A 22,214-nucleotide genomic window follows, 5' to 3' on the forward strand; every position below is an offset into this window, starting at 1 on the left:
TAGCAAAAGTAGCAATAGCACACCCCACCTTCTTGTAGTAAGCCTAGCAGCTGGAGGACTTACCCAGACGGTATAAGAAATTCTTTCAATTTTTACATTAGCTGAAGGGGTTCCAACCCATACTTCAGGCTTCTTAGTGGCCTGCTGCTGTCTGTTTTCAAGATGCTACCATTTTGTGGGGTCGAGGGTCAGTCACTCCTGCCTTTGGAAGCTATTCTTTTTGCATCTCTACTGTAAACACTCACGGGGCAAGGGCAAGAGGGTGCTTGTTTGCCGAACCCTACTAATTACAGCACTCACCTAGAGGAGAGAAGACTCTGTATGCATTTTATATTAAAATTAGTTGGGCCACAGAGAAAGAGAAATTAGGAGTCTTTAACCTAGTGGGCAAGTTACTCATAAGAGGAAAAACACAGGCAGAAGAGTAACTGGTCTCCCAGATTCCACTGAATAATCACATTACTGAGCCACTGCATGAAAGACAGGCACCTCCACTACTTACCTGTGCATGCCTACTATGATACAGGGAGCTGCTGATGGAGGAGAGACATAAGGTAGGTGCCTTAATGAAAAAGTCTGAGACATTTATGAAATGTGAGTTAAGACAGGCTCAGATGTTCACGTGATCCTGGCTCTTGACACATGCTGATAAAGCTTTATTTACTAAATAGCGGGTATGTTTTCAAAAGGGGGCAAATACACATAATGGGAAACAGGAAAGCACATTGCTGAAGATCAACAAGAAAACTGTCTGTACCTCTGAAGCACCCTGGCGAGAAACCGAGCTTTCTGAAGGCCACAAGCACCCTTCCTGGAATGTAGAAAAAACAACAAAAGAGAAAAATTAATATATTACATGACCACCTACCTCAATACTACAACTTGTTTAAGAGCAGTCAGCTTGTAACAACTGGTTACCTCCATCTAAAGAAAGGTGATTAACATGTCATCCTTGACCACACTCCGAACACAGAGCAAACAGCAGCTCTGTATTCAAGCAAATCAAGCTCAGTCTGCTCGGAAAGTGCTGCAATGCCAGCCACAGCATCCAGTCTCACAAGCCATTAGGATATGGCAAGCGAGTCATGGCTATAAGCGTTTGGCAACATGCAGGGACAACAGCATTTCAGCACTTCCATGTTGAGCTGGTACCTGTCATCTCCTAATGTGACGAGGCCACATCAGAAAGGTCAGTAGGTCTGATGGAGCTGTGCTGCCAGCCAGGATCCCAATTACACAAACAAGTCCAACAATTACAGCAAAACCTAATTTTTGTAATCTCATTGAGATGACATTCTTCTGCACCCAGGAACAGTCTTGTCAAAACTGTCAGTTGCCCAATTCCCACCATACACAGCAATTAAGCAACTGAGGTTTCAGCCACCAATTCCCCTCTTCAACCGCTTCCCCAACTATCTTCTCAGGCTGAAGTATTTTCTCTCTTGTGGCTTGAAAGCCTGTTCTGACACTTTACCAACACTCAGGGCAGAGTAAAAGGGCAAAGCAGAACATGTCAATAAGGGAAAACAGCTTAAGGTACTTTTATTTTTTCTTTTCAATAATTTCTTAGAGTAGCAATAACTACCGCAAAGGTTTTATTTTACTTGAAAACTTCAAACCTGAAAGGAACACATCAGAAAAGCTATAAAGCACAGAAATTCAATCTTAGTGCAGAAAACTCAAAACATTATATGGCCATGACCATTTTCTTGGAGCTAAGTCAAGTTTTATGATTTTATAGACATAAGAACAGGAAGGAAAATGCATACTGTCCCAAAAGGTGTTACCCTGTATAGACTGATGTCAAATCCTGCTCTCTTGCTTTTTCTCACTGTAGGACCTCTCAGTGCATTTCAGAAGTAAAAATTGACCAAACTAGATGATCATCATGACAGAGCAAGACCAAAAGCCTCTGTGATCTTGTCAAGAGGGTCCACCACAGAGGAAAGCTGCTCCAAGAGGAATCTCCCACAGGATTCAGCTGTTAAGGGAAATGCTTTGAATAACAAAGCTGGCCAATTACTTCTTTTCTGTAGCCTTAGAAAGCAGATACAGAAGGAGGCTGACCACTGTGATTATTTCCAACTTCCCTTTGCAAACATCCTCATTTGGAAAAACCTGATATGAAGGACAACTCTTAGGCAGATTCACATACTGCTGTGGCTATATTAAGTTTCGTCTGCAGCAGAAATAATAATTGTTTAACTACAGTGGCTCAAGTTATACTGGCACCCACCTTCCTTTCCACCACTCCATCACACAGATACCCTCATTTTGAAATATCTGAGGGCATATTTGCACAATTAAAGACAACCAAGTTATCAGTAGCTGACCAAGCAGGCTCCCAACCTGTTGCAATTGTTAAGTAAAACATATTAGTCAAAGCTAAAGCGCCCAATCAACAGCTCATGAGCTACAGGCCACATGTAGTCCAGCAGCAGATTCCTCTGGGTGGTGGTTTGAAAAATATGGCAGTGTGTAGCTTTACGTTCAATGCAACCGACTCGATCTCAGTTCAGGCTCAAAACAGCGGAAAGTCGAAAACAACGACCCAGCCCAGAAAGGAAGGCTATCCACCAGCAACACTGCTGTTATTTAAGACTCTCTTAAGAAAGAGAGTTGCTGATGCAGAAGTAGAAACGACGATTCCCAGCCTAAGACCCACCTCACCTAAAGCAGGAGAGTAATAAGGGCTGAGAGAGACAACGAGGTATCTGGGGAACAGCTCCCCGCGCTGAGATGGCACTGGATCGGTGTGCTGACCCTGGGCCTGCAGACCTGACAATAAGACCTTCTACCAGACATGTCCAACAGAAACAGCCTCCTGCTAGATGAGCTCAGTTACCAGTTTTGACCACTGACATCTGAATCCCAGTACAAGAAAAGACCTTGCCTGGAGGTACTGCAGGGACCCCACAGTGTGTGATTGGGGTGCTGGGATACCTGGGCCAAGACTACGGAGCCCAAGACAAGGAGCCCAAGACACTCCCACTCAAGGTTAACTACATAAGGAGGCAGAAGGCTTAAGAAGCAGCTGAACTCCAGGCTGCGAGATCCTTAGGACACGAAGCTGAACGATAGCAACTTGGTTCTTTCAACAAAGCAAATATGCTTCTCTCACCAAGCAATTTATTAAAAATACATTTCTAAAATATGGTGTTATCCTTAAAGAAAGGAATTACAATCTTGAATACATCAGCCAATACCGCTCTGTCCTTCGATTCCTGCCTCAGCCTGCCAACCCACAGGAGCACGATGGCCTACAGGAAGCACATCTCCCCGAGGAGAGCAGACGTGACTGTGTGAGGTTCAGTTTTCTTTTACTTCTGCACCAAGGGCAGGTGATGGCAGCTGTGTCCCTTCAGAGGTGAGGCAAGTTTGTCATTCTCTCTGAAGGAAATCTCTCGCCCAATATGGTGTCACTGAGGAGCCATAAGAAATCTGTATCTCCTGAAGCTTCTCGCCTCTGTGTAGTGTATGTTAGTGCCTCTTGGCATGCTCTTGTCGTAATAAAACCAGGAATGAAATCAGTACTAAAAGAAAGAGCAGATCACTGCTTTTCTGCTCTTACAGTTTAAGCAGCAGAGCGAGACAGATCTGCAAAGACCGCTTAGCTAGAATGCAAGAGACGTACCTCAGACCGGCCATACCAGGGTATACGGGAGGTGAAGGCCTGGCACCCCAGAAGCAGTGGCCTTGCGGTCCCTCACCACTGTTACAGAGCCACTTCCCATCCTGCGAGCAGGGCAATACCAGGCCTGGGCAATACAGCACAGCACGATGCTGGAGCAGCTCCCAGCCCTGGCGCAAGCTCGCAGTCCCTGTGCTGCTCTGCCTGGCATGGTGCCGACAGGCGTTTTCAGCTAACAAATCCAGAGCGGGTGGTCCTGGACGCGCCGTCAAAACAAGTACCCAGGGATTTGTACAAGCAGTTCTCAGTTATGTACAGCCAAGGATAAACCCAAGTAAATGGAATTCACCCATTTTTCTTGTGGGCAATATATCATTTACCTGCTTCTTATATGTACCCAACAGCTAACCTTACCTACTTCAATCTCTTCTGTCTAGAACAGACCAAAGGTGTTCAGGCCTAAGTTTTAATATTTATAATTAAAGGCAAGAGAGAGTATACATATTTGTCCTATCAACTGGATTCATTTTCAACAGTGTTACGTTTTGGAAGGAAAAAGGGTATCAGTCTTCATGGTAAATACTAGCCCTATAAATAATACCAAAGGAAGAAAAATCTTAGGGTTCCAGCTAGGTCTTTTGCTGCCCTTTAGATGCTCCTAGGTTTGAGGATAATTTATGGAAATAATTTTGGGGATTAGTTTTTGAAATAACAGTAGCATTTGATAAATCACGTTGGGTGATTACTTAATTATCTTAAGTAATGATTATTTAAGTCAAGGTTTAAAACTTATGAGATGATAAACTTAAGCTAATTTGCTTAATTTGTATTTTACAAAGATTTAAAGCTTACAGAATTAAATAGTTTAGGAAGGTGACTTTTCAAGGCCATTTGTGCTTCCTAGAGCATGCGGTGCCATCCAGCTAACTTGGTTCAGGAAGAAAAAGATTTGCTGGAAGACAAATTTTGATGTTTTTAACTCAAGATAAATTATGAAAAAAATTTTATGCTCAGTAAGAAAAACTCCTCAAACTGTAATGAAGTGAAAGCAACCTATATGATCCAAATTCCAAATAAGTCTATTATTTTCTGATCAAGTGTATCTTCCAGTCCTTGGGTGGTTTAGAAACCCCTAACTGATTTAGGATGGGTTTGATTTTCAATTGCCAGCCTCCTCTGGGTCTGTACATATATTCTGTGTTTACTTTGCTTATTTACTGACTTTCTTGAGGGAATTTCTCTCCATTTTTAAGTTTCTGACAAATAGAACTGCCTTAAATTACATTACCTGAGAAGCAGAAGCTAATTTTTCATTTACTGAAATGCACTGGAGGTACTAATTTGTTCCTTTTTTTTTCATCTGTTTTCAAATAGAAGGTACCTCTTTTGCCCTTGATTATATTTGTTTGTTTTTTATTATACCCCTGCCTTTTCCAGATGAAGTGTTTCAGGTGTAGTTTCTGATTTTGGCTCTAGGTGGCAGTAATATATTATACCAGGTTAAAGCAGTGGGTCACTTAAAATACTCTGAGAAGACAACACAGGCAGGTTCCTTCCTCTCTACTTGTTTTTAGGTTATACAGACCATCACAGCTCTCAAGATCATAACATCTTCCGTCTGAACATAAGCAAAGCAAAACTGTTGTGTATGCCCTAACAGAATGAGAAGTAAGACAAGCAAGATTGCCCTTTCCCTTAAAAGCTGTATTTCCCAAGGGCAGGGAAGGTTACAGCGTCTGGCAGAATGGTGCACAGTATCAAAGAGGAGAGATAAGAAAAAGAGAGAAATAATTATGGAGAGAACCAAACCTCTCACTTGTCTTCCGCCTCCCTAGTGTTGTAGTGATTATTTCTGCTGCTTAATGCTTTAAAGCCTTTATTTCTCCAACTTCACAGAGTTTTACCATACAATCTTAAGTATTCTTCACTTTATTATCTCTCCTCCTTTCTTTGGAGATGAAGTAACTTGCCAAAGGTGACACAGTGAGTCAGTAGCAACCAGAAGCAGGAGCTCCTAGCTAGACCTACCTTCAGATTTCATAGATTGTGCTGCCCTTATTAAAGCCATTCTGCCTTTACTGCGGTAGGCTTCAAACAGCAGCCATCAGCACATGCTGTCCCGGCCAGCAGCACACCTTGCGGAGAGGCAAGCCTCTGCATTCCTTGCGCGGGCAGCAGGAGAGCATGGCGCATGTCCAACGCCTGCAAACGGCTGCCCGGTAGGAAGGAAAAGGGGTTGGCAAGCTGGCTCATCTGTATGGTTACTCACCCGCTTACACTCTCTCCTGGCTATAGACTGGGTTCTTGTTCCCACCAGGACTGATTTCTTGTTTTGCACATTGATATAATAAAACGAGAATGAGCAAGGCAGGGATGCCAGCAGGGAACAGAACTAATAATGCTAATACTGGTGGGACATAATTTTAAAGGGCAACAGGCAAGGCCAACCCTTGAAATCACCAACAAATCCCTGGAGTGATCAATATCATTGAGTATTTTCTGTCATCCTCCTGATTTTTCCCATTTTTATTCCAAAATAGCTGTTCGGCTAAATTCAGGAAAGAGCACAGTATTTTTACAACTGCTCTCCTGGAACGCGGCATTAGAGAGGGGCGTTATCAGCGCTCGTCCTAATGAAAGCTGACGCGCTCCTGCAGCGACGCTGCCCACCGAGGTGGAGGCCAGGAGGCCGGGGCCAGGCGGGCTAACCACCTGGCATGGTGCTTGCAGGATCTTTTGCTGCCAGGAGCGGGCCTAGGGCAGTCGGCTGTTCAGTACTCTTTCAACGTCCATTTTAGAAGAGAAAAAGACACAAAGAGACAAGCGGCCAGGACAGGGAGAAGGAATCAATACAGGAACATCAGAAGCTCATTAAACATTTCCCCGTGAGTCACTTTTCAGATCTGCTTTCCCTCAATGTCCTCCTGGAAATCACCAGTGATGACACTAAGTTAATCATCAGAAAGCAAGATTTATCTCGGTTTTGCCCCAGCAAACAGGACGGTAGCGTGGCAGTCACTCGGCCAGCATTACCTACGTTCCAGCAGAATCATTTTGGTTACCAAGAACGCTGTCCTCCCTATAAAATGTCAGTCCTTGCAAGCCACAGCCAGCAACTCTTCAGCACGCATCTCCCCCGAGGTGTCAGACGTACCCTGTGCACTGCCACGTCTCTCCAAGGAGAGGTTGTGCTTAAGTGGTGAAGCAGCAGCAGGTCCATGCATGGTATACATGGCGCTGTACGGCCTCCACCTGCCCCTCAGCTCCTCTGCAAAGCTGGGCTGCCTCACTCCCAGCTGCAAACCCAAACACTCCTTCGGGATCCTCCAGCAGGGGAAAACGTTTAATATTTTATTCATTGTGATATGGACACCATTCAGCACTGTATGTGCTCGCTTCAGATTGCCTTTCGTGTCAACATGGCTGTCACTCAGCACCATTTGATCCCTCACACTTCATGTCGCCAAAACATGCATTTCTGCTAATGTTAAAGCCATGATTAAATTCCACCTGAACTGACAGAGCGAATAGGGTTTGCAGGTTTTAATATCCCCGGGTAGAAGACAGCACGGAGTGAGGTTTGCCATGCAGGGCTGGGAGGAATCCTCAGCAAAACCACTGTAGGAAAATGCAGTATTTCTGAGCACTCAGATCGCCCTGCCCAGTGTCTCAGCGCACTAATCAAGGTAATTAAAAAAAAAAAAAAAAGACAGACCAAGGAAAATTTTGGAACATGATAAAACTCCAGAAGGGATAAAAAGGAAGGGGGAAAAAAAAAGAAAAAAAGGTAAAGATCTGATCACAAAGAAAAGTATATTCGCAGTACGAGAATAACAACTACTTTTCAGCATGCATTTGCCATAGAGCAGTGAGATTTTTTCTGGGATCAGTCCCTTTTCCGGGGTCTTTGAGTGTTACTGACGCTTGTGAGTCTAACGATATTTGGTGTTCTTTTAACACTCTAATTTCTGGACTCAGAAGACTATGAGAATTTCAAATTCCACACTTTTTTTTTTTTAAACATGAAGGAAGTTTAGCCAGACACAGAAGAAGCCCATATGCACAGCTTTTTTTTCATTATTTTGGAGGCCTGACTCCATGAGTTTTAGAGGCGCGAGTTTGGTTATAAAGCTGGTAGAGAACTCACTTGTCTACTTCCATTACATTTTTTGAAAGAGCCAGCGTAAAAAAGATCAGCTGTTGGATACTGGGTCTTTACGGCACCAGAAATCTGTGCAACTCAGCTAAAGTTCAGCTGTTGGAACACATGATTATCTAGAAATAGGACTGCCTTGAGAAAAAGGATCAAAATTGAACATAATGCATGCATGGAAAAAATGGCCCACCGAATCAGGGAGGTCAGATTCTGTCTCTTGATACACCCTTGCAACCAACATGAAGGGTGTTTCACTTCCTACTCAACTACAGGAACTGGCCAACAGCCAGTTCATTTACTTTGTTATTTTCTCTTAAGCAGTACTGCTAACTTCCTCTATTTTCATTCACCATTTCTCAAACAACAAAAGGCCTGAGTCAGAATGGTATTTTCTTTAGACACTAGCAGTTAATAAACCTTTAAATCTGTTTTCAGAATCTATATACCATAAAAACCTGTTCCCTGGGAAGCATCCCACTTACCAACAGCATTCATGCACCGAACAAAGCCTGCCTGGTTAAAACATGAATATATTTTAGAAGTGTATAATCTAACTTGTATTTTTCTACTCATGCTATCTATTTACCCTGTGCAATTCACTCAGCTTTGGACAATGAAATAGACTGGTCATTTCCAGTTTCACTTCACAGAATAAATGCTTTCATTTCCTGATTCTCATGCATTGTACACTGCTTTTAGTATTTGCACTGTGAATAACACATAATTAGTTTCCATCAGAATTTCCTTCTAACACCTAAGACAAAGGAAAAAATCAAACATATGACATCTGATCTCAGAGACCACTGAAGTCCTGTTCTGCATATGACTGTCTTTTAAGAACAGTTTGGGCTTATCAGAAACCCAGATGAGTAACAGTGATGACAAACCTATACCAGAAAGTCTTCAGAAGAATTAGTAACCGGTTCTTGCCAACCAATCATCAATTCCTATGAAATGCTCACTTGACTATGATTATCATTACTTACAAGGGTGCCATCAAAATGAAACTGAGTCAATGTTTTAAAAATGATTTAAGAGCAGTTTTGGATACTAAAGCAGCTCCTGAGTCCCCACTGTCTAATCGCATGTCCTTAATCACATAAAGATGATGTTTCCTCCCTTGCTTCCAAGAGAAAGGCCCAATTCACTCTAATAACAGACAATACTAATGAACCATACAAAGAAAATAATAGGTTACTTCATGCATTTGACAGCTTACTGCAGTTTTAAAAGATTTCCAAAGATGAAAATACGTTTCCTTTATCTCATATTATTTCATTCTAGGCACTACTTGTAGCAATTATAGCTAACATTTTTCAGACAGCAGTGTGGTTCTTGAATTACTGTGTCCATTTCAAAGAAATTCTCAAATTAATCCAACCAATTTTTCCAGCTCAGAAGTCCACAAGGTTAAAGTTTCACAAGCCCTAATTTCATTTGTAACCAAATTAGTACTAAGTGTTTGTGAATTACCAGAGTGATAGGGAACGAGTCCACCTTCTCTCAAGGAGACAACTCCTTTCCTTCCAATGCAGCCTCTGAGGTGCGAGCGCTATTCCCACCAGCAGCAGAGTTGCAGGTGACATGTTAAATGAGAGCTTTGAGGGCTCTAGATTTGCTGTGTTTTACAGCTGCCTTTCAGGACAAGGTTGCGTAGAGAGCAACTTCGTGGCAGCAGTTCAGGGTAAATCCTGGTGCCACCATTCCTGCCTTCTCCTGTGCCAGCAGTGTTACGCTTGTGCCCATGCCCTTCGCTCATTCAGGGAGCTGATCTGGTTGAAATATAACTGGGCCAAAAAAGCAATTAGTTTTCAGCCAGATGAGCTCCCTGAAGCCGCTCACCGTGTCATCACCAGCTCCCCAAGGAGCGCACACAAAGATATGGGAACACATGACAGAGGCAGAAAGAAGGGTGAGACAGTGGACTTAGCTAGGTTTAAACTATTATGGGACTGTGCCTTCCAGTCAAAATTATATGATTTTTTTTGACAGTGAAGCAAAATGAAGCAGTGAACCCAGTAGTGTTGCCAGGCATTCAAAGCATCACAAAAGCTACCCTCACAAACGGCCCTGCAGCCGTATCAGTCAGCAAAGAGGCCAGGAGCAGCACTCTGAGGATATCGAAGAGCACATCAGAAAGGATCTCCCTGCAACAGCATGGGATACTCTGTGGCACTATGAGCTTGGGGAGATATATCAAGGTCAGAGATACTCTGTGGTTAACCCAAACAAGACAGCAATGCATCCTAACTGGTAAACATCTGGCTCGCAAGCCAAGTTAACTGGGTTGGCTGGGGACAGCCTTTACCACAAGACTTGACTCAGATTCAATCTTAAGCCTTCGGCTCTGTAACAAGGCATCTTAACCACCCCAATTCCTTGGGGAGAGATCATTTGCCTATTTTCTTCATATTTTCTTGCTGCTGGAGTAAGACAGATAAAATGCTATATTTTCCTGGGCCATTACTGGACTACTGTTTTGGATCCAGCAATCTGTTATTGCAGTTTCACAAAACAGTAATAGTGGTAAAACTCCAGGATGGTACTAGTAAATATACAGAAGGTCACAGCAACACATATTTAACTCTTCACACTCCGGGTGGTCTCCATTCACTGCCCTCCACTCCCCTTCAAACTGCAGCAGCGTCAGTGAACAGGATTTCATATTTGAGCCTCCAAACACAAAATGAAGAAAAGCTACACAAAACAAAGCAGGTCCTAAAAATAATCACAGGCAGTACATTTTAAACTCATTTTTTCAATTTTAGTCTACTGATAAATACGATATCAGCAACAAACCTAACTACAGGGAGTGGCAGAAATCAGAAGTTTTCCAGACAGCTGCCCATATAAGAGCATCTCAGGAGCCTCTGATACAGACCAGTACAGCATGAGGAGAAGGAAGCTGGTACAGGGAGCTCATACTCACCGTCTGCAGAGTTTCTTCCTGCCTTCTGCTTTGGCTCTGTCGGTTGATAAAGGAGCGTGTCGAGAGTTTGTAATGGTTCAACAAGCAGATGATCACTACCACCATAACAGTTATAACCACAATTATAATGATGATTTGAACAAACTCCAGTTCAGCTGCAACAAGGAAAAAGAGAAAAAAGAAAAATGTCAATCGCACACAGAATGTCAGTAATCAAAGCAATAATTTGAAAGCACTCACTACTTCATCAAAACTGATCCAGATTAAGACATTTACTGGTGTCCCTTTTGCAAATAAATCTGTGTCCTAAAAAAAATGAATTTTTTAAAATTTTTTAGCAGTGCCGATCAATCAAAACTGAGTGGCTGCAAGTCAAAGGTAAGAAACTTCCCAGTGATCCTTCACTGCAGCCCTCACAGGTAATATAAACTCTTCAGCAGAAACACCAAGGATGATCCTTTGGATAATACAACAATTCCACTTTAAAAAATAAAAGCTATATTAGTAGCCACCTCCAATGCCAACAAAAGCTAAGAGGGCTCCATAAGCTTCAAAGCAGAGGTCACAGAGAGAGGAATCGGGACACTGTATGCAGTATTTCAATGATTAACGTTCTGCTGTTAGACTCTATCTACCAAAAAGGAAGGAAGACTATGAGGGAGAGTACCCTTAATTTTAATCAGCTACATAGTGTGAAGCAATGAACAGCCTTAACTTCACATTATCCAAGTCAAGCTGAAATCAAACTTTTGTCCTAGTGAACTTATAGTAGTGTTTTCTTCAGTTACTTACTCCCCTCCAACTAGAGCAAATTTAACTTTTTAGTACATTGCTATACATTTAAAAGTTTAAAAAGACTTCTGGTGCTCTAAACCAAGACAGGTTCCTTTAAGGTTAAAAATGACATCAGGACGTACTTGTTGCAAGATATACAATACAATGAACACCATAAAAGCTCATCATTTTATCAAAAATCCTGCCTGTACGACAAATATAAAGTATATTTAGAATCAAATCACTTGCAGTCACTCTCGTACCCTTTCAGCTATAGCGGAGCAGCATGGATGAGCAAGCTAAGAGAAGATATTGCCCTCTGGAGTTACACAGTTGCTGGTATTTCTATGGAAACTGCATTGCTCACAGGGGACACTCTCATCTTGAAAGACAACCTCCAGTTAGCGGGAGGAGGTCTTTGGTTGCTGGGAAGGTAAAAAGGAGCGAAGTGGTGAGAGTTGCTCAGTTCTCAGCAATTTTCAAAAATGACACAACTTTTGGGTGCCAAATTGTGACTTTAGGAACTCGATAGTCAACTCCGGTTTTCGAAAAAGCCAATGACGAAAAAAAGATACCAAAAGTTAAAAAAACAAAAGGACAAAGCAAATACACTGGAGAGAATAAGCTTTTTCACTTATCTCTTTCATTTGTAGTCATCCTCACCCTTCTGTGCAATAACAGTAACTGAAGCTTACACAAACACAATATGACTGTGAAGCTGAGCTAGGAAAGTACTGCTCACACTCAAAGTCAAAATGTCCTGTGGTGGAACTAAGGGAAACCCAAGTTTGTTTCGTTATTCTAAGATCTCTTCCAAACAAAACCTCAGTCTTCAAGACCTGGGAGGGTGCTGGTGCTTGGGAGAGGCTGGCTCCGGATGAGCTAACACCAGCTTGTGCCCCCAAGTCCAGCAATGTGCCCCAAGTTTGCAATGGGCAGGAGCGCACCAAGATCTAAGCACTGAACTTCTGCGACCCTCACAACATGAGTAGCTGAACTTATTCAAAGCTGCAGAAAGATTAAAGGGGCCCTTAATGATGCAACAATATGTCTATCATTTAATTTCTCTTTTCTGTTAAGTACTATCCATTCATTAGTAACACCGTCAACACTTATGAATAGTTTCATTAGTCAGTGTTTTGCAGCCTCCCTCTGCTTTTGCTATCAATCCCATATGCAGCAGCCTATGTGCTATTTTTTGTCCTGAGGCACTGGAAGCTAATGATGTCAGCACTAAAAGATCCAAAAGCAGCAAGCACAGAAATTAATTAAAAAACAAAACAAAACAAAACAAAACACAACATGTTTAAGTATACAGTCAATTTTTTCTTGGGTCAAAAGTGCAGGGGACAGACTCGACACAGACCACAAATGCTGCAATTCAGATTCTGTGAATACTAAGTATCGAAGGGTTTCTTTACCCCAAACTCCCCCCCCCCTCCCCGCCCAGAACCATGTAATATTTTATGACTGGAAATTGAGAGACTGTTGCTAAAGGGCAACATGCAAAACAAGCAATGTTGATTTAGGCTTTCCTAGAATGCAAAGATCACTGGAATGACATGTTGATTCTATATCTGCCAAGGGTAGAGTCGTCTAAATTTACCAAGGCCCCGGCGTTTCAGGGGCAGGGGACAGCTCCTCTCCTCTACAAATCAATGATTAGGATTGGGAGCATTTCCCTTCTGGGGCGAAGATCACTTGAAAACAAATGACTGAAATGCGACCTTATCACAAAATCACAGCACACCATTTTCCAAGTTCAGCTTTATGTTACAATCAGTAAAACGTCCCAAAACTTCCCACTGATGTTCAAGAGGATTTCCTTGCTGGAGAGGGGAGGAAAAAGGAAGGGGAGGGAGGCATTTAACATTTTCTTGCTCCTGACTAGTCCTGCTCCTAATCACTAGGTTATTAATAGGCAAAAGAAAGAGAAAAAGATGAGAACAGAAGCAGTCTCTAGTTACTGCCAGCACTCAAGGCAATGCGAACAGCTTCTGACGGTTGCTGACACACACTTAGTCACTTCGGTCCCTCACCCCCCGCCTGCCTCCTGCCCCTCTGATGAAGCCCGCGGCACGTGGCCGCGTGCGTGAAAAGCCCTGGCACGCGGGGCGCTCTGCTCCCTGAACGTGTAGTCCTTAACATGGATTTTTTTCCATGAATTAAGCGGGGAAGAACATGGAGGGAGAAAGAAATGATTCACTTTTACCTCCCCCTGTCTCTCTCCCCCCCACACACACATATTTCTTCACATGCAGGAAATAAAATTTATACTACGTTTTTCCCAGAACATTTTTCCTCATGCATGCACAGCGGGAAAAAGGCAATTATGTATTTAATGCAAACACCTTCACAGAAAAATAAGAAAAGAAGAAGTAATTTCTTATCCTGTCAATAATCACACAAGTGAAAATGTCTGGATCAACATCCTCAGTTACCCTTTGAAAACAAACTCTCCCCCAAGCAATACAAGTCCTCCTTGACGTCCTAGGGCTCTGGCTGCAAGGAGCTCTCCGAGGCGAGCCGACGGGATTATAAGCGGGATTTCGCTTTGCTCCGCTCAGACAGAACTCAGGGACTAAACTCACAGTAATCCTAGTCATGCAAATTAAATAAATAAAATGGGAGTACCTCTTTCCAATAACAGGTCTTTTAACCGTGCATCCTTCACCGCTGTACTGTTAAGCTGCTCACTGGACATAATCGTGTCCTCTGGAAAAGGGATTCGAGCCTTTCCGTGAACCCCCCGAGCGGGCGCCGCATCACCGGGCAGCCTCCGGCTCCGTGCTGCAGGGAAATCGCGTCTCGCGGCCGCTCGCGCGGAGCTACACAGGTACAGCCAGCCTGTCTGTCTGTCTGTCTGTCTGTCTGTCTCTCTCTCTCTCTCTCTCTCTCTCTCTCTCTCTCTCCAGTATAGCAGCAGGGCCCAGCCCAGGCGCTAGACAAAATGCTGTGGCTCAGACCGCAGACTGTGGCTACCAATTATCAACTGCCATCAGCAGAGAGCAAGTTGCAAAGTAGCAGGAACCCGGCGGTGCCGTGGAAACCGATAGAGTCCAGGTCTCCTATCTTCAGACCAGCTGAAGCAGACTTTCACTCTTGTTTACCCAAAAAAACGTACATACATATGCTGCCAGTGTGCACACACGCACACAGACGCACCAAGGCAGCAGAGATGTACGTTTAAACTCTTAACAACACAATCTTTCTAGGCTTTGTCTGGAACAAAACAAACAACAAAAAAAATTAATCAACGAGAGGAAAAAATATCCATAAAGCTCGACTAAAATCCTTCTCTCTTGATCCCTGCCGCAAGACTTTAGGCTTGCGTGTCGGTGGATAGCGAAAGAGAGAGCGAGAGAAAGAGAAAAGTAAAAGAAAGATGCATATCTTACCCACGCCACATGCGAAACGGCCTCGTCGCTCGGCTGCGTTGCTCTTTAAACTGAGACCAGTTGACACTCAGAGGCTCCTAATTCTTCCGCATTTCTGATCCAGCCCAATGTGCGTCATTCCCGGCCCCAAGCCCCGCGCTCACTCCTTTAGTCAAGCCTGCGCTATGCTCCCTCCCTCCAGCTCGTCCTGCCAGGAGGCTCCGGCTGCGGGAGCTGCTCGCACACGCTCCTCCGCCTCGCCTGGGCACTGGCGAGCGCCGCGAGGGCACCGGGAGGCTCTCACGCGCCCAGCCGCGGGGCGCCGTGCATGGTGCCGCTCGCCGCAGCTCGCCGCAGCCGGTCCTCTGAGCCGCTGCTCGGGCAGCGCTGCAAATCAGAGCCGGGCTCCGGCAAAATGCAGAAAGCGGCTCCCCGGGATGGGGCGGGGGGGGACGCAGCCGGTATCAAGTGTCACACGTACACTTTGGGCTCGGGGATCTTGTTGTAGCTGAATTACAGATACTGGGAGTTTTGCGCTGTATTTGCAAAGCAGGGCTTAGTTTACAAACGCCAGTTGTGCTAAAAGGATCAATCACCCTCTGAAGCAATAAACTTTTCCAAATTATTTAACAGTCCGGGCTGTTCTCTGCCTACTCCTTCCCCATTAACTTAAAAAGGTATCGGTAAGGGAATTTTATCCCCAATTCCTCATCGCTCATCTTTCCCGTGTTGCACGTATACAGCCATTAAAAGTGACCAGAGAAACCATAAGAATTTGAAGTTGCAAATTTATTATGAAACATTTTAGGGAGAGTCATAGGGTTTACAATATTAGGGTGACACATCCTGGTATAATATTGCAGAACAATAAGCACCAGGAGAAATAATCCACGTAACCTCAAGCAATCTAGACTCAGAAACTTAGAAAGGAAAAAGTGAGGGGGAGGGGAAGGAAAAACTACCAGAGTGAGTTTTTTGAGACTCGGGCTCCAGTTTCGTGTGCATCTCTTTGGCAAAATTCCCAGCTCGAGCCGTATCCGCTTCCCTTTACCCACTCTGCTCGCCCCAGCCCCGTCAGGGAGGCAACTCTTCCCGCCTGGCTGTTCTTCAGCCAGATGGGCTGCCCCCTTGCCAGCCTCTCCTGGTGGTGGGGCCACCGCACCGCGCGGCAGGGCAGCAGCCGCGCACAGGGGCTGCCCGGGCAGATGGGACCGACCAAGCTCGCCCCGCTGCCAAGCACTGTTTGTGTGGGCTGCCTTTGGCTCCGCAGCTCGCCAGGACCTTCCCCCCATACCTGTTCAACCAGTGCAGCCAAGCCTTCTCCCGGTTATGAGCTGTTTCTCTGCAATTTGGTAGCACCCCAAAGCACCGCCTGCGACCATCTCTCCACTCGAAGGCGAGGAGCAAAGGCCAGGAGGCAGCGCAGGCTCAGGGCAGTGGGCCAGCTCGCGGCCACACACGTTGGGCTAGCGGCACCAGGACCCTTCCCCTGTCCTTGCAGTCTCGCCCCCTCGTCAAGGTTTATTAAACCACGGTTGATGTGCAGCTGAATGCTGCTAGGTCCAAGGCCCCCATTCAAATAATACGGTCGGGTTGGGGGACAGCGATTGCGGATGACAAATAAAAATCCTTCTGAGGTGTTATGAGAAGAGGAGAAGCAGTATAAATTACATGTTGAGTAAAATTGGGTATTACCGACTACAGCACTGTTACTAGCAGAGGGAAATACCTGAGAACAGGTAACAGATGTGCAGCACCTTCAGGACAACAATCTTATCGCTCTTGCACAACTTGGGAAACAATTAACTCTACAGACTGTGTTTTTATACGTCGCTGTTGTGTGGATCTGACCTACTTCATGCACACCGGGTCGCTACCGAGGCTGATTACCTTCCTGTTGTAAATTCGCCATTCCCAAGGCTTCAGGGCTGAAGGGTAAAACAAAATTTCTCTGAGCCAAAAACTGACTCACCTATATCATTCCCAGACTTCATGTTTAAAATGAGAAGTTGGTTTCAGAGAAGCCCAGTTTAAAGACTGTAAGTAGAAAACAGAATAAAATCAATGTGGCAGTTTTAGTGCTCTCCTTTACTTCGTCCTCTTACAATCAGGAAACATCCCTGAATGTTTAGACGCTTTTTCAGCTCTTAAAGGGCATCAACTTAGAGCATAAAATGATTGCTTTGGCACGAGCAGCATTCTCTGCACAGAAAGGCATATACATGACACACTGCTCCCTCCGCAGCTCACTACTTCCCGACCCACCAAACATTTGTTTAATGATGTATTATTGTACAAGTGCAGGCCCTGTGAGTCACAAACGGTTACAGACTGCCGTATCCATAAACAGCACACACAGAGCATCCTCAAGAACACCCTTGGAACAATATTAGGATCGTTACCTATTCATTAAGAATTTACCATCAAGTTTTCTTTGTGAATCAAGCCCTTCAGGAGTCAACTGTGTGGCAAGTGCCAACCGCCTCAGCAAAGCTGCTCTTCCAACGAGGACAGCGACCTGCTTCCTCCTAAAATTCCCCTCCTTAGAGCCGAGATTCTGGGGAAACAAATTCTTTCTGGAGCCCGCAAGAATAAAACCTGCTTTTTTATTTTACTAATACTTAAAGATGTTAGTAGTTTCCCACTTACACTGCTTCCTATCCCTTTCTTTGCTTCTCTGGGGACATGACTGACTTTGGCCAGGCTCTCAGCCCACCCTAAAAGGTAAGAAGCTCCTAATAAAGCTTTATTAACAAAGATTGTTAAAAAGTAAGAAAAAAAAACCCTTGAAATCAGTATATATAAGGGGATGTTTTTTCCTGTTTGCAGTTCACCCTGCTAGTTGGATCACCATGAATCTGGCTGGTGCACTGAACCTCTGCACAGAGGTGCTTCTCCCTTTCATGTGCTGAGAAACAGCCTTAAGCACCTTCAGCCCAGAAAATCACCTGAGATCAGCACAAATATACAACCATTAATGCTTTGTGCACCGTCACGCATAGTTATGCACCTTCTTCATCCAGGCACGAGAACAATGCTTCACGGGCTAAGCCATTTTTTGGCAGCGGGTGCCTTTCGTGGAGGATTCATCCTCCCACGCCGCCAGGCAGGGCGGTGAACACCACCACGAAGCCAGCACCCCGCAGGGGCTGGAAATGGTCCCCGCAGCAGCCCCATGGATCTTCAAGAATATCCTGATAATCGCCTCCTCCTGCTGCGATTGTAGCCCTGCTTCCACCTCCCAGCAGCGCAGGCTGGGTCTGAGGGCGGCCGCCCCGACGTTGCCACCTTCTTCCAGCTGCCTTCCTTGCACCCGCAGCAGCGCAGGTACCAGAGCAAGTGATTTGGCTGAGTTACAGACCTGCTTGCAGCTGGATCAGCTCTGCCCAGATGAAAACCAATCTAAAATTCAAGGGCTTGCTCTGTAGCTGGGTGAATGCTGATGCCGGCACCAAAGGAGGCAGGAACAAGGAGGTGAGGGACAGGCGGGCAACCAGGACCACCCCCTCTCCATCCGTCTGCCCTGAGCTTAGCTTCCAGTGACCCCAGGCTCCCACGCTGACAGCCCCATGTCCCCACCTGTCAACCTTTGCCCCTTTCCAGGGGTGAATTTGCACCTTCCTGGTTAAGTTTGGCTCTCAAAGGTTAGGTTTGTCAGAAAAAGGTACCACGAAATGATACCATAACCAGGGAAAAGTGCTTTCCTCATTTACAGTGAATTCAGGTAGCTTATTTGCCAGCCCATGCATATCTAGATATATTATTTTGTTGTGTTTGTTTTCATGTGATTAGGTGCAAGCAACCAAACAGATGGGAGCAGTGTGGAGATTAGTGACAAAGCAGCAAGTTTTGAGGAGGGATTTAATGCAGAAGATGACAGCATTTAGGCCTCTAAATTAACTTCTTGTTAAAGCTGTTCTTTACTCTGCATTAATAGGAAGGATTGTGAAATTGATTTCTGATTTTTTTTTTAAATTACCCTTCGCAATCCTCAGTTAAAGAGCTCCCTCCAAATCCTGTTTCCTAGAAAAACAGTGGTCCTTGATCTGTAGCGTTACCCAGCCCACATGGTCCATGCACTGGCCAGCATGTGGTAGTTTGTTTTCCTGCACTGGAAAGCGGGTTCAGCCTGGGACACAGAATTATAACATGCTGTTTTAAAAGTAATCAACATTTCAGACCTGACTAGCCCTAGCTCTGTTTACACTGGCTAGTGAGAAAATCCACTCATGAATTATCCTCACTGCAGCTCTGTTAGTCATTGCACGCAGGCTGGACCCAGGTAATTTACAGATGTCTCCTCTGGCAGGGTTAAATGGCACAGCGATAACAGCACCCCGGCCCTGTTTACCCTGGAGATTACACTGCTGCTAACTTCGGTGCTCCCTTGCCCCTGCTGAAAAACAGGTACAGAATTTCCTAGCGCTGATGCATAAGGAATGAGAAACACCAGGCACGGAAAAGCAGCTGTAAATCTGAGGGTGATAATCAAGCCCAGGCTACTTGGACTGGGAAAACATCCCTAAAGAGGCAAAGTAACTGAGGGCTGAGAAGCAAAATTGTGTGCAGGTATCTGTTACCTTAAACACTGGTATACAGTGACTTCCACTTAATTTAATCACTGACTAATTCAATCCTCCATTTAATTCTATTAAAAACTCGGGAACAAAATCAACTGCACTGAAAATAGTACAACCCTTTCCATCCTTTATTTTGATCATATTTCGTAGCTTTTGGCTTACTTGATGTTCTAAACTAATCATTGGTTGTAAAAACAAGCCGTTTAAGTAAGAGAAAATGCTAAGTTAAGGTAAGAAAGGACTACAATCATAAAAAGAAATCCCATTTTTATTCAGTTTTCCCAACAGTAAATGCAATAGAGTACCTCGTCCTGGACTCCGTGGAGTCTCAGTGGTTGAGGCATCACTACCCTAAGTTCGTCTGGGTTTCCAGGCAGGGTGTTTTTTTGTTTGATTTTTTTTTTTGTTTGGTTTTGTGTGTTTTGGGTGTCTTTCTTCTTTTCCTTTTTTTTTCCCCCAGTCTATTCAAACAGGAGCTAGAATACATGCACTAAGGACCACATTAAAAGTCTGAGAGAGAAAGTCATACGTTATCCTACCATAGAAACAGGCAAAAGTGAAATGAGGGACAGAATTAGCATGGGTGCTAGAATCTATGCATATTCAAGAATCCACCTCCAGTACAAAACTGAATGCCCTGTTGTAGAAATACAGGTTGCTAAATAAGCTATTAATGGTATTTTACACACAAAAAGGAATGTTCATTCTTCCACTAAAGCATACTCTTTGGAGTTACAGAGAGTCTCCTGCCAGGTGGATTATTCGCTCCATAAATCTCAATTGCCAGCAAACTCCCTGGCAGCCAGGAAAAGAAAATAATGGGCAGTTCAGTTGACTGCAGATTAACAGACTATCAAGACATTTTAGTACTTTCTGGCTAAGGTGTACAGAAAGGCTTCACAAAGCTGGACAGTGTAGAAACCTTTTAAAATCACAAAAACTCCAGCAATCTATTAAAAAAAAACAGTGGAATAAAAAAAAAAGAAAAAAAGGGTAAGACAGAACCAAGATACAGAGGGAAAACAGAACCAAGATTAAAATAAGGTACAGAAAATATGAGCAGAAGATGCTGAACTGTGTCTTATTTCTGACATGAATATAATCAACTGGTTTAGGGATATGAAACTCTACCCCACTGATGGTGCTGTCTAGTGACTGAATAACTCCAAGTAAAGGATGAAGAGAGAAATTTGGAAAAACTGGTATCCAAAAGGGTATGGGGGAGAACGGGAATAAACATAATCCACCATTTGAGGTCAGAAGAAAAAAGTTTTAAAAACTACAATGCCATTATAAGTTACTCTTAACATTTAATTTAAGAAGTGAAGAAGTAGATTGATACCGATAAATGCATCTACAAGCAAAATGAAGGAATTAATTTCTGAATAATATTCTACATTTTTACCCTATGGTTTTGTTATCATTTGTCTTGCAGTATTTACATACATACTGTCTGGATGAGTACTCATAAGGGAAATTAACCTTGGATAACCCCATGCTAGAGCACATTTACAGAAATTGCTGAGGAGAAAACAACTCTAGGAATAAACTGGGGATGTGGGGACCAATGGAAACCAAGTGAGTCACAGACATGACAGGTCTGAAGGATGGGAAAATCTCTTTATAAGAACATGCCATTAAACATTACAATCAAACATAAAATTGCTCTGCCACAGTAATTTGTTTTATTTGCATTGTTAAATTTCCTCTCCTAACAATAATGGATAGTTTATAGCATTAATGATTTACACAAAAGGAGATGCGTAAATGAATCCCAAATGGGCTGCTGCTTTCCTAAGAATTGTAGACTTAGTTCCCTTCAGCTTGATCACAAATCAGTGACTCACACAAATTTCACACCTGCCTCAGGATACAATGGCGCAGCTTCTAACGAGGTTTCATGATGGATTAAGTTCCTATGGCGCAAGAAAGGTGCAAAAACTTATGCAAATTAAAAAAAACATACTGCATATCCACAAATGTCCATGGTGCAATAACTGTAGATGCTCTGCCATTAACAACTGAAAACACTGAATCCTGTAGGACTGTTCTACAAAAATGAGTTCATTACTCCTGGCTTCTGCTGCCCTGCTTAAAAGAAAATACATCTATATACAATTCAGGTATGTCCATGCACACACACACTAAAAGTTTTTTCCTCCACTAATAAATCCATCTGGGGTCACAGAGACACAATTTAAATGCACTTGCACTGCACCCAAGAAAAAGATGTGGATTTGGATTACAGGTTATACTCCATGTTACCATATAACAGAGTATGTTACTACCAACCCCTAGCGTTTAAAAGCCATGTGTCAGGTCCCCTCAAATTAGAAAAGTAGCATCAAACAACACTGTTGGATGGACTTTGTTCACATCTTTCCAGCTTTTTCTGACCTTTAAGTCAAAATGGAGATACTTGTGAGCTCCCTTGATTCCAGCAGCTGAAGCTTTAAGAAAGCCACTCAACTTGCAGGAAAATCATGAGAAAAAACACCACGAGGAGTAAGAATCAGAACCTACTCAAGGCTTCTTCTGCAGATATAACATGTTCAGCTCACGGGAAGCATAGGGGAGTTCCTCACAACGCACTTCTTTTCTGACTAAGGCCTAAGTAAGTGTGTACACAATAATCCTCGCGTAGGAGATGTGAGGCCAGAGAGGGGAGAAAAAGTCCACAGAGCGCGTCGGTCTCAGGATCCTTCCTGTCGTTCCCCCACAACCACTAACCAGGTCCAAACAAGCAAAGGTAGGACACTGCCTTCTA

The 22,214-nt window shown here is 43.9% G+C and overlaps 1 protein-coding gene across 12 annotated transcripts in view; it reads right to left on the reverse strand.

Annotated features, from left to right (window-relative positions):
• The window catches only part of LDLRAD4 (low density lipoprotein receptor class A domain containing 4), a 305,627-nt gene that overhangs the window by 11,850 nt on the left and 271,563 nt on the right, over nucleotides 1-22,214 (reverse strand). For 10 of the 12 annotated variants that reach the window (XM_026094306.2, XM_064507167.1, XM_064507166.1 and 7 more), the window contains 2 exons: nucleotides 10,717-10,871; nucleotides 758-811 (listed from right to left, as the gene is read on the reverse strand). In XM_026094306.2, coding sequence (XP_025950091.1) covers nucleotides 758-811; nucleotides 10,717-10,871 — 209 coding nt within the window. Of the gene's footprint in view, nucleotides 1-757; nucleotides 812-10,716; nucleotides 10,872-14,124; nucleotides 14,713-14,888; nucleotides 15,052-22,214 lie in introns of those variants that run through there. The other 2 variants (XM_064507164.1, XM_026094310.2) reach the window with 2 other exon arrangements.

This window comes from Dromaius novaehollandiae, chromosome 2, assembly GCF_036370855.1.
Source record: "Dromaius novaehollandiae isolate bDroNov1 chromosome 2, bDroNov1.hap1, whole genome shotgun sequence".
Lineage (NCBI taxonomy): Eukaryota > Metazoa > Chordata > Aves > Casuariiformes > Dromaiidae > Dromaius > Dromaius novaehollandiae.